The sequence below is a fragment of the Neomonachus schauinslandi genome, chromosome 11 (assembly GCF_002201575.2).
Source record: "Neomonachus schauinslandi chromosome 11, ASM220157v2, whole genome shotgun sequence".
NCBI classification, from domain to species: Eukaryota; Metazoa; Chordata; class Mammalia; order Carnivora; family Phocidae; genus Neomonachus; species Neomonachus schauinslandi.
The window spans coordinates 51,880,397-51,891,846 of record NC_058413.1 but is presented as its reverse complement, the minus strand read 5'-3'; the positions used below and the strand labels follow the sequence as shown (position 1 = coordinate 51,891,846).

At 53.6% G+C, this 11,450-nt stretch overlaps 1 protein-coding gene across 1 annotated transcript; it reads right to left on the bottom strand.

Annotated features, from left to right (window-relative positions):
* Positions 1-453: 453 nt before the first annotated feature.
* Positions 454-11,450, bottom strand: RHOG (ras homolog family member G). The gene is made up of 2 exons (XM_021704649.1): positions 11,364-11,450; positions 454-1,797 (listed from the first exon to the last, which is right to left on the bottom strand). Exon 2 carries the CDS (start codon positions 1,726-1,728, stop codon positions 1,153-1,155), a length of 576 nt encoding a protein of 191 aa, XP_021560324.1. The 5' UTR covers positions 1,729-1,797; positions 11,364-11,450; the 3' UTR covers positions 454-1,152.

Genomic DNA, 11,450 nt, shown 5'->3' with positions numbered 1-11,450 from the left:
GAATAAGTCCATGGCAGGGTATGGTTCCAAGTGGCTTCCCACCTCAGGCCTGGAGTCTCCTAAGGCTGGTCTAAGACCCAATTTTGGTGAGTAGGAGTGACTGAGCCATCCCTGTAATGACTCTAGGCTTGGAGGCTGGGATAACTGGAGGTCTTGGGTTGAGGCACAAGCTTTTCCAGCCCCAGTTCTATCTGGTAAAGACCCGTCCCCTTGGGGGTGTAAGGGAACAGCTCTCAAATGCATGACTGTGAGCACCTGCCTGTAGGCTTGTGGCTCTCAGCTTCTCCCTTTCTGAGCCTTAGATGCGTTTTTTCCTTAGGCTTTGCATCCCAGTCCACTACAGAATCAGTGGCTGGGCCCCAGTGCAAGACTGGCCCCCTCCAAGGGAGCCCAGAGCTTTGTTAGGGAAATTGGGGGGAAGGGGGACCACAATGAAGCCTATTGTCTCCTGTCCCCTTTTACAGGAAACAAAAGGCTCCCAGTCTCTGGGGAGCCCTAGCCCATGCCCATCCCCTGCCCAACCCCCAATGCCTAGCACACAGGGAGGAGCCAGGGCCACTGGAGACAGGAGGTTTTATTGATACTGATGGGGGTAGGAAAGGCCCCCAGGAGCCTGGGGAAGAGGGGGCTGAGTCAGTCAGCAGATGCATAAGGCCTGGGCACATGGGGGTAGGTTAGGGCACATTCATCTTCTCAGGATTCTGTGGCTCCTCCTTTGGGGAAGGGAGAGAGCATCTTGAGGGGGAAGCAATTCAAAGAGCAGCGAGGGAGAGGTTAGGGACAGCTGAGAGCTCCTAACCTGAGAGAAGGCACCACAACAGGCAGCAACATCTGTGTGGGAAGCTGGATCAACTGGTCAGTAGGGGCGATGGGGGAGGGGCACTTGGGTTGGCTTCTTGGGGAGGGGTCCAACCCTGGCCTGGGGGAGCTCTCAGGAATACCTGGTGTTCCCAAGCAGAGCGGGGCAGAGCCCAAAGCCCCTTTCCCTGTGGGCCTCATTAAGGAGAACTAGGCATTCAGAGAAAAGGGCATTCAGGGAGCCCCCTGGCAAGGGGTGCCAGAGTTAGTCCTTAAGGCACAGCTGGGGGCAGACAAGGCGCCAAGGCACAACTGGTGGGGGGGCAGGGGCAGCCTCCAAGCCGAGTGCCAGGGTCACAAGAGGACACAGGACCGCCCACGCTTGACGGGCGTGGGGTTGAGCACAGCCCGGACAGCCTCAGCAAACACTTCCTTGACGCCGTCCTGCTGCAGGGCCGAGCACTCGAGGTAGCGCACAGCATGGATCTGCTTGGCCAGGGCCTGGCCCTGCTGCGGTGTGATGGGGGCCTGGCCCTGCTCCTTAAGGCGCCGCAGGGTGTCAGGCTGGGCTCTCAGGTCCTTCTTGGTGCCTACCAGGAGGATGGGCACGTCGGGGCAGTGGTGGCACACCTCCGGATGCCACTTGTGCCGCACATTCTCGTAGGAGGGCGGGCTGGCAATGGAGAAGCAGATGACAAAGACGTTGGTCTGAGGGTAGGAGAGCGTGCGCAGTCGGTCGTACTCCTCCTGGCCCGCTGTGTCCCACAGGTTCAGGTTCACGGTGCGCCCATCCACTGCGCTCTGCGCACTGTAATTGTCGAACACTGTGGGGATGTACTCCTTGGGGAAGGCGTTGGTTGTGTAGCAGATGAGCAGGCACGTCTTGCCCACAGCCCCGTCGCCCACTACCACACACTTGATGCTCTGCATCGTGAGTGCAGCTGCGGCAGTGGAGGCAAAGGCCTCCTTCCCCGTCTGGGCCCCTCCGGATACAGTGACCTGTGGACAGATCCAAGGGACACGCATGGTTAGGGAGGCCTCTACCTGCTGGGGAGAAAGAATGGGAGCACACGGGGGGAAACCAGCTCCTGTTCTCTTAACCTGACACCATCCTGCAATCCCATGAAGACAGATCTCCGAGACAGCGAGACACACGATGAGAGAGAGGCCCTGAGACCAAGCCAAGATGCTCAGGTGTAGGGAGGACGGCAGTACAACGTGTAATGTGTTATGTGAGGCAAGTAAGTGCTGGTACCAGACTGAATAAGGTCAAATCCTGGTTCTTCTATTTCCTACCCAGGTGACCCTGGACAAATTACTTAACCTCTGTATGCCTCAGTATTCTTATCTGTAATATGAGAGTAAAATGCTCCCTACCTCACTGGGCTGTTGTAAGGATTATGTAAATTAACACATCCAAGGCATTTAGAACAGTACCTTGGGTCATAATAAGTATTCGGTAAGTATTAGCTACTTTCTTTTTCCCTCCAGGCAGTACAGACACAAAAAGTGAGGTATGTAAGTAGGGGGTCCACCAGATCCTCTACCAGATAGGGACCCCTCCCACTGAGTAGACCGGAGACGGGTTCTGGCACACAGCAGCTGTCCCAGGTCACTCTGAGATGTAACCATGGTAGGGCTTCTACCAACTCAGGGCCCAGCCTGCCCAGTGCACTGATGTTTTAACTCCAAACCTGACCTCTTGGCTACTAAGTACAAAGCAAAAGGCACAAAGAGAAACCTGCTAAGGAGCAAAATTCTCTAGATAGCTGCCCTATCTCAATCCAGGGTGCTTGAGGGATGGGGAGAAGGCGGGAGAGCTGACCTCATAACTCTTGTAAGCACAGTAAACCCTATCTCACAACTCAGTGCAGGAGAATACTGGAGATTGAGCCAGGGCTGGGATTTGGTCTGGAGTCTGGTATATAATGATGAAAGAGGCAAAGGCTATGACTCCCAGACATTAGCATCTTCTCTCAAAGCCCTTGGTGGGGTAGGCTAGATCCTCCAAGCCCAGCCAAGAGGGATGGGCAGAAGAGGAAAACAAACATTTGATTTGCCCCTTCATGTTCCATCCTTTCACCTCCATGTGCCTCTGAAAAATTTTGGAAGCTTCCAGACTCTTGGATAGAGAACATAGTGCCATTAAAGCACCATCACTGAGAATCCATGCTGAAGTCAGACTGGCCAGGGATTCTAATCCTAGTTCCACCAACCAGTTATGTTTGATCTTGGGCAACATATTTAAGTTTCCTGAGTCTCAAGTTTCTCATCTGTAAAATGGGAATAATCTTGTCTATTGTGCTAGAATTGCCAAGAGTATGAAATGAGCAAACATGAAGAAAGTGTTTGGCATGAGGTGTGGCACACAGGAAGTGCCAAATAAATAGGCTGCTGTAATTATTAGTGGGTTAAGTATAAGATAAGTCCCAGCTCCAGCCATCACCCTGATCCCCTCTGCAGTTCACAGCACTTTGGGGTGAGGAACTGCTCTTCTGAGTTCTGGAACAGAGCAGAGCTTCCGGAAACCCTGTGATTATTTATACTGCTGTGGCAAGATTCCTCCTCTCCTTGGCTACTTCCTCTCAGCCATGGGGGACTTTTTCTGGCCAGTATGTGACTTCCTTTCCCTGACTCTCTCCCACAACCAGGTCCCTACTCCCTGGGAGGAGACAGCCCTGTTTTAGACACATGGGATCTCTAAGCATCCCTTGTTCCACCCAAGCACCATCACCGCTGGCCCATTTTCCCCATTTCACTTTATACAAACTATACCCTCGTCTGAGAACCCCATACCCGCCCCTCCACAGTTGGACCTTTCAATCATTGGTTCAGAAGCCTCAAAAATCAAACGGAGGGAGGGGGAAGGAATCCCCCATTGGAAACAGAAACAGAATTCTGGGGGTTTGGGATTTGCACAGGACCCAGGGATGGCCACAGCTCCCTCCCAGGTCCCCACTTCCCCTGGGACCAGCTTGGAGGGAAATGGTTTCACTCTCTTAAGGCTGCCTCTCTGGGCATTAAAAATATTTCCATCTTATTTGCATGAATAAGTATATGTTCAATCTCAGGAAAGATAGAGAACCTTGGGAACAGGCTGGGAAGGAAATAAGGGTCCCCTAGGGCAGTGGAGGGAACCTCAGACTGGAAGTCAAGAGACCTAACCTAAGTCTTTGCCCCAGCTCTGCTCTGCTGCTGATTCACTGCAACCAAGCATGAGGCACTTACGCTCTCTGGGCCTCAGTTTCCCGATACATGAAATGGGGAGAAAAATGCCCAGTGACAACGGCACTAGGTAGATGAAATGAGACATCCAGAGCCCTGGGAGCAGGGGATAGGATGATGGGGGCAGGAAAGGCCCCCAGGTTGGGGTGGGAGGGCGGAGTCAGGAAATGCATAAGGCCTGGGCACACTGGGACAAGTTGGAGCACATTCATTCTCAGGATTCTGTGACTCCTTCCCTGGGAAAAGAGCAACCAGTTTTTTGGGGGTGGGGGAAAAGAGCCATTGCTTGTGTCCAAGGGTTATCTGGGAGACACCGGCATTTTGAGAGGACTCCTGGACTTGTAAATCTTCAGTTCCACACAGAGCAGGGGAGTGGGTATGGCAGTGTGAGTGGGAACTCTTCCCCTGCAAGCCCAACCCTGGGCTGGCCCTGGCAGGAAGGCGAGGAGGGAACTCTCTGGCCGGCGGTCACAAGGCCCAAGAGACTGGAAGTATAGCAGGCTCCAGGCAGCTCTCTAGGGAGGGGTTATCAACCAGCAATCAGTAAATCAGCCCTCAAAGAAGCTGGGAGGGACGGGGTAGCTTCCGGGCTGGCAAGGGAACAGGGACTGACACCGGAAAAGGATCATGAGTGAGGTAGTGTCCAGAAACAGGGCAAAGCAGAAGCAGTGTAGATTGAGCCAGGAGCACTAGATACCTGAATCTGACCTCTGGGGCTCACCTGCTGACTCTGCCCCTTGATCAAAAACCCTCACAAGGTACAACCTTTCCCAGGTCACGTGATGTTGTGACTTGATCCTTATGACTACCTACTGGTAATATTCCTAATTTACTGATTAGCAAACAAACTCAGGGCAGTTAAAGTAACCCAACATCACACAGCTAGTTTGGAAGTCAGGACATAAACCCCGGTTTTGTGATCCAAAATCCCATGTTTTCCTCAAGGTGTCACACAGCCTCCAAGTCCCCCCCCCCCCAGCTGTCTTAGAGACCATAAGCAAGTAAGTCACTTCCCTCCCTGGAGCCTCAGTTTCTTCATCTGTACAATAGGAATGGTAACACTTGCCCTCCCTGCCTCAAAGGGCAGCAGTGAGGATCCCTGAGCATGGGAATGAGTGCACTTTGTAAACTGGAAAGTGCTGTCCACACGAGAGGTTACAAAAGCAATGCCTTTCATCCCAAGAGGCAGAAAGCACTGAGTATGCAGGTGTCTGAGTGGCGGCATCAGCCCAATTCTCCCCACTCAGGTCTAGCTCAGAATTTTATCCTCTCTCCCAGGACAACTCTTTTCTCTGAAATCCTATGGCCTGAGCCGGGTCAATTAAGTTCCCACAGCTCCTTTAAGAAGGGCACATGCTAGAAGGTGAGGTCTAACCTGTGCCACATAAGGGACACTACCAGCTTGACGTGGCTCCCACAAGGAGCACAACTCATGCGGGGCTAATGTCTGAGTGTGGTTTCTGGAGCCCAGCTTGCACCCTGTGGGACCTGGTCTTGGGGTGGGGCCCAGGCAGGCCCAGAATGGGGGAGGGAAAGGAAGCAGCAGATTGCCTGATTGCCAGATCTTGGTGGCCGTTAGAGCAGGGGAAGTGTCCCAACTGGGAGTGGGGGAGGGGAGGAATGGGCTGTAAGAAATGGGGGAGTGTGTTGGGCGCCTGGGTGGCTCAGTTGGTTAAGCGACTGCCTTCGGCTCAGGTCATGATCCTGGAGACCTGGGATCAAGTCCCGCATGGGGCTCCCTGCTCAGCGGGGAGTCTGCTTCTCCCTCTGACCCTCCCCCCTCTCATGCTCTCTCTATCTCATTCTCTCTCTCAAATAAATAAATAAAATCTTAAAAAAAAAAAAAAGAAATGGGGGAGTGTGGGGGCAATAGGAACTTACTGCAGCCTTCTAACCTGCCTCCCTGGCACGGTGCTCCCCTTCTACAGCCCTACCTGAAACTCATTCGAACTACAATCTGTCTGTGGGCATTCTGTTCCTGAGCTCTGGCCACACCACCCTGATCCTCTACACACAGCCTCCACATACTCTTCCCCAAAACACATCAAGCAGCAATATTTCCTGTCCCTATGGGAATCCAGCATTTCTTCCCCATTTCCATCCTCCAACCCGTCCTTACTCCTATGTATACCCCTAACCTTGGTCCTCCAGAGCCAGGCACTCTTGCCACTTCCTCCAGGAAAGTTTCTGTAAATCACCCAAATCCAAATGACTTATCCCATCCCAGGTCTGGTCTCAGTTTCCCTCACAGGTACGTTCTAACTTGCATCACATGGAGGCTGACCTGAACCTTATCTCTTGTCACTAGACTGGGAGGGTCTAGAGGGCAAGGTCCTCGCAGATCTATCTCCCTAGGCTGAGCACAGCACACACTGGCTGTCAGTAAATAACTGAATGAACTCAATCCATCCCTCGGGTCTTTGCACATGGGAGTTCCTCTTCCTAGAATTCTGTTTCCTCGCCTCAGAGCCTCCCAGTCCTGCAGGGTCCAGTTCTGTTCCCCAGCTTCTCTAGGACACCAAAGCAACCCCCTCTCCTGCCCTACCTTCCCCAGCACTGTCTGAACTATTTATTCACCGCACTGAACTGGATGCCTCATGAGGAGGGAAGTCTGTCCCGCTTACTTCCAGAAGCCCAGCAGAGGGCTGGGCAAAAGCTGCAGACTGACACACATCTCCTCCCCCATTAATCCAGACTTTGATTCTGGGAACAAGGAAGAGCCTCCATGCCCAGGAGACATAAGACAAGGGTAACCAACTTCCTCCTTCCTCTGTGGAGTACAATTTAGAGTAATGAACACACAGGCTAGATTGTCCTGTCCTCAGATGGAAGGGTGAGAGGAGGGGAATGCAGGCATAGCTAGCCCAGAGGTGATGAGAAAGATGGGTAGGAAAAGTCATCCTGATAAGGCTAAGAACTGGTAACATCAGAAGACCGTTAGTCAAGGATGAGGTGAGGGTCAGGGTTTGTATTGGAAATGGCTTCAGAAGCCCTGCAAGTCTGTTTGTTTTGAAGGAGAGGTGGAGAGGTGACATGAAAAGGCTCAAAGGGGCTGCAGCTGGCTGCAGCTGGGCTAGGAGGAGGAAGCTGGGGGAGACATGAGGTCAGTGTGGGGCTGGGACCAGGCCAAGGGCTGAGTCTCTCGCATTCTTCCCCTTCTCCCCATCAGCAGGGACAGAACCCAAGACAGCCTAGTTCCCAGCCTTAAAAAAAAAAAAAATGAATGCTGAAGAACCTCCACTTCTTGCTATTCTCCACCCTTCACCCCCTGCAGAGGATCCTGCACTGCAGCAGGTAGGGTAAGAGGCAAAGAGAGTTGACTCCACCTGGTAGGGACTGGAAGGAGGACAGGTGTAGCTGGGAAGGCACTGGAGGTGCTGGGACCCTTTCACTAAAGTCCCAGTCCCTTCCTTCTCTCACCATCCCAGGACCTTGGGTGCTCCACAAAGGGTGAGCCCCAGGGCCAGGGCAGCTCTGGCTGGGGGAGCTAAGGAGGCTGCCCCTCCCCCACCAGGCAGCACAGAGGAAGGCTCCAACACTTGCTTCCTCCTCCCTTCCTCCTCCCCGCCTAACAGCAGCTCAGCAGTCCCTGGGCCCCATGAAAGGCCTGTGAAGTGGCACTTCCTTTGCCTTTGCTCATTTCACACGATGCTGTACAGAAATGCCATCCTCCCAATCCTGCCTCCCCCACCTGAAAATACCCACAGAGAGACCCAGGGCCGCCCTATCCCTTCAGCCCCGCCCCAGCTCTGAGGGGGTTTCCACAAGGGAAAAATACATCAGGGAGGAAACTCCGGCACCAATTTTCCACTGTCAGTGGGGCAGAGCTGGAACAGGGCAGAGGGTACTCCCCCATATTGCTGCCCCCCTCCAAGGGATAATCCCCAATACTCTGCCTAATTCTCTTCTCTCAACCTGTAAGAATCCTTGTGCTTTGGGGGAAAGGAGCCACTGGTCCCATCCCTGGACAGATACGCAGAGACTACTGAGGCCTGTCAGATCAAGGCTGACATGAGACAGCAGGGCCTAGAGTGGGGGGTACTGCTATAAGGAGCTTCTTAGGGGAAGGAGAGTTAGAGCTCCCAGTATTCTCTATGTTCACTGGGGGTATTAACAGGCAACTCCCTAATGTTGGAAGTAAGCGACAAGAGACAAAGTTGACCAAGGTTATACAGATTTGGGAGCAAATCCAGGACAAGGACCTGGGGCTCCTAACCTCCAGCCTGATGTCACTTCCACAAAGGAAAAGGTGAAGACTGTTACTCTGGCCTGGGAATGGGCCCATGTTTCTGGCCTCATTTAGGATGACCCAATAATGGTTTTATTCCTTCAGGAAATGGGCCAAAGGGATCAGGTTGATGCCTGAACCCTTTTTGCTTCCAAGTTCCCTGGCTCTCATGTCTAGCCAACACTAGGCTAGCCATGATCTAGAACTGACATTACTGGGCAGACAGCCACCCTCACCGGCCCCAACTGGGGAGCTCCTCCTGTAAGCTCTAGCTCCTGGGAAGATGTCCTCCGCCCATGACATGAGGACAAAAGAGGAAGCTAGACCCTAGACAGGAAAACCAATCTGTTCTGGGGAGGTGGCCCAGGCTTTGTCTTTGGTTTCCCTCCTCACAGACCCCTACAAGCCTCACCACTAATGGGTCTATACTGTATATGGAGGGAGAGGTCTTCATTCTGGGCCCAGGCTCTTCTTCCCAGCTGTCTCATTACAGCGACAACTTCTGGTTATCTTCCTGCTATGACCTCCTAAAAGCTCACATCAGCCACCTCATCCGACCTAACACATTCGGCCAGAAACAACTCTCCATATCCTAGATTCCCAACCAGGATCTGTGACAATCTCACATCAGCCATTTCTTCCTAAAATAAGTACTAGTTTAGCAGGTAGGGAGTCAGAACTCCTGGATGGTTTTTTAATGAGCCATGATACTGAAAAAGCGTCTTGCATGCACATCCTTCTCTGAGCTGGAATTTTTTGCAGGTTCCAAAATTTCCTCCTGGAGTAGAACCCCCTATACCTCCCAGAATGACAGTTGGAGATATGGGTGGGTGGAAGAAGGGACAATTCATGGGAGAAGGACAACTGTGACGGGGGAAGGATAGAATGAGGAACTGGATTAGCTCTTAAATCTAGTTGTGCTTGGGAATCCCAAAAAAGTTTCCCTCCACTTCTCTCTTTTTTTTTTTTTTCTAATGGAGAGAAATGACTACAGTAGCCTTGAGGAGGTGGAGAGGCAGGATCTCTCAGTGTGCTTCCCAAAGACTTGAGGAAGGAGCTTTAGAATGGGGACAGGAGCTTATAGAACCAGGCCAGGCTGGACTGAAGTTAAACTCCAGAGAGAAATTCCTGAAACGGAGGGAGTTAGGCTCCTGGATGAGAGGGGGAATATTAATGATGCCTGGAGGCAGAGGGGTCAGCAGGGGGCTTCCTGGTCAACAAGGCCCTGATGCAGCCCAGGGCACGTGGGTTCCCAGCCTGGGCAGGTCCTGTCGGGAAGCAGGGAAGAGGGAGCACACACCTTTGCCTCACACCCCTCCTCTTTTCCTGAACTGAAACTAAACAGTTAAGACCTAAGTTAAACCAGCGATATAGTCTTCCCTCCAGAACCCTGCCTTTGCCCTCTCCCTTTCCTTCCACCACACCTAGCTGACCTGGTCCCATTCTCCCTAACAGGTGGTGTTGGAACGAGTAAGCACTGGAGTCAGGGGCCTTCAGGCTCTCCCCCAGCCTCCAGACCTGGCCTCTTGGTTAAGCATCCAACGATTTGGGTGATTCTGATTTCCCATGGCCTCTCTCACCAGTCTTATTCCTGTGTCGCTCTACCCTGACTGCTATAGACTGCTTCCTCCTGCCTAACCACAACCTCACCCACTGCAGGTTCCCATCATTTGGCTGGCTTCCCCTGCTCTGGGCCCTCTCAAGGCTGAGGGCCGTTATTTTGTCTCCAAGAGATAAGGATATAGACACATGGACAATACCATGCAAATACACATAGAGAAAGGTTTTCAGCCCTTTAATCATCTCTTATCACTGGGAGGTTGTAGCCTGTCTCTCTGAGGTAGGGAGATTTGAAAAGGCTCTCAAACTCACCAAAGATCTGGACCCCAAAGCTGGAGATAAATGGCTGAAAGGGAAGGAGACAGAGAAAGAGATGGAGAGGAGCGAGCGAAAGTGGAAGAAGCAAGAGAGTGGATATGTGTTTGGGAGCGAGAAGCTGGGGGGGGGGGGAAGCTGCAGGGAACAGACGTGGACAGAGGGGCAGGGCAGGTGACAAGACAGGGCCTAGGCATGACCGTGTTTGGGTGAAAGACTCAGAGGATGCAAGAAGAGGGTGATGGAGAGTTTGTGGATAGGGGCTGAAGAAGGAATGGAGGAAGAGAAATTAGAATTCAGGGACTAACGATGGGGCGGGGAGGGGGGAATAGGAGATGCTCCCAATCATTTCCCAAGGCCAGAGCCCCTGCTGCCTCCCAGAAGCTCTTTTCTATCTCCTCAAAATAGTCCTGCTCTCAGTGATGCCATCTTGTCAGGGACCACCACTATCTCTGAATGAGAGTCATTCCATCTCTAGTCACGGGACAAGACCAGGTCCTCTCCTTCCTCAGTTTACCCCCAAAAGAGCAAGGCCAGGCTCCGGTCAGCTAGGCACAGAGATGTTTGCTAACTAAATACCTGTTGCTGCATTCCAGGGATGAAGAGGTTGGGCGTCAGAAAAACAGGCATACAGAGAGCGGGATTGGGGCTGGCGGGGCTCCCCCCTCCCTGCCCTCCTCTGAGTGCACAGGACCTTGGACTGCAGCCTGCGAATGTGGGTCCGGATTGGCACCGATCTTCCAGGGAGGGAGCTCTTTTTCTGCAGTCTAGGGCTTCCCAGGCCACAGACACCGTCCCCCTCCAACCTCCCAAATGTCACAACTGCCGGAGTGTAGGGAGAGCGCCTTTTCCAGCCCAGAGGGCCCCCTTCCTTAACACACTTCGGAACCCCCCCAACTTCTGAGGTCACCCCACCCCTGAGTCCCATCTCCCCCCTCTGAGCTCTTCCACTTCGGAGACTTTTCTCTCGGAGCGGGAGACCCTCCCACCTCAGCGGTCCCTCGCGGCTCCCTCCCTCGGTACAGAAACCCACCCTCCCAGAACTGCCGCCGGCTCGCAGTGGCCGGCTCCCCGCCCCGCCCGCCCGGCCGCGCCCGCCCAACTTGCCCTGAGCAGAGAAGCTCCCGCCCGCGGCCTCCCGCAAGCAAACTTCCCCGGCCCGCGCCGGCGCGCAGTCCCCGCCGGCCGGGCTCCCCTTCCCCGGACCCCCAGTCCGCCGGCAGGCGTCGGGCCTCACCTGGTGCCCTCCCCGCCGCGGGGGAGCTGGGGGCGGCGGCAGCAGCTCGGGGCTCGAGAAGGAAGTGAGAGCGGGAGGCCGGAGGAA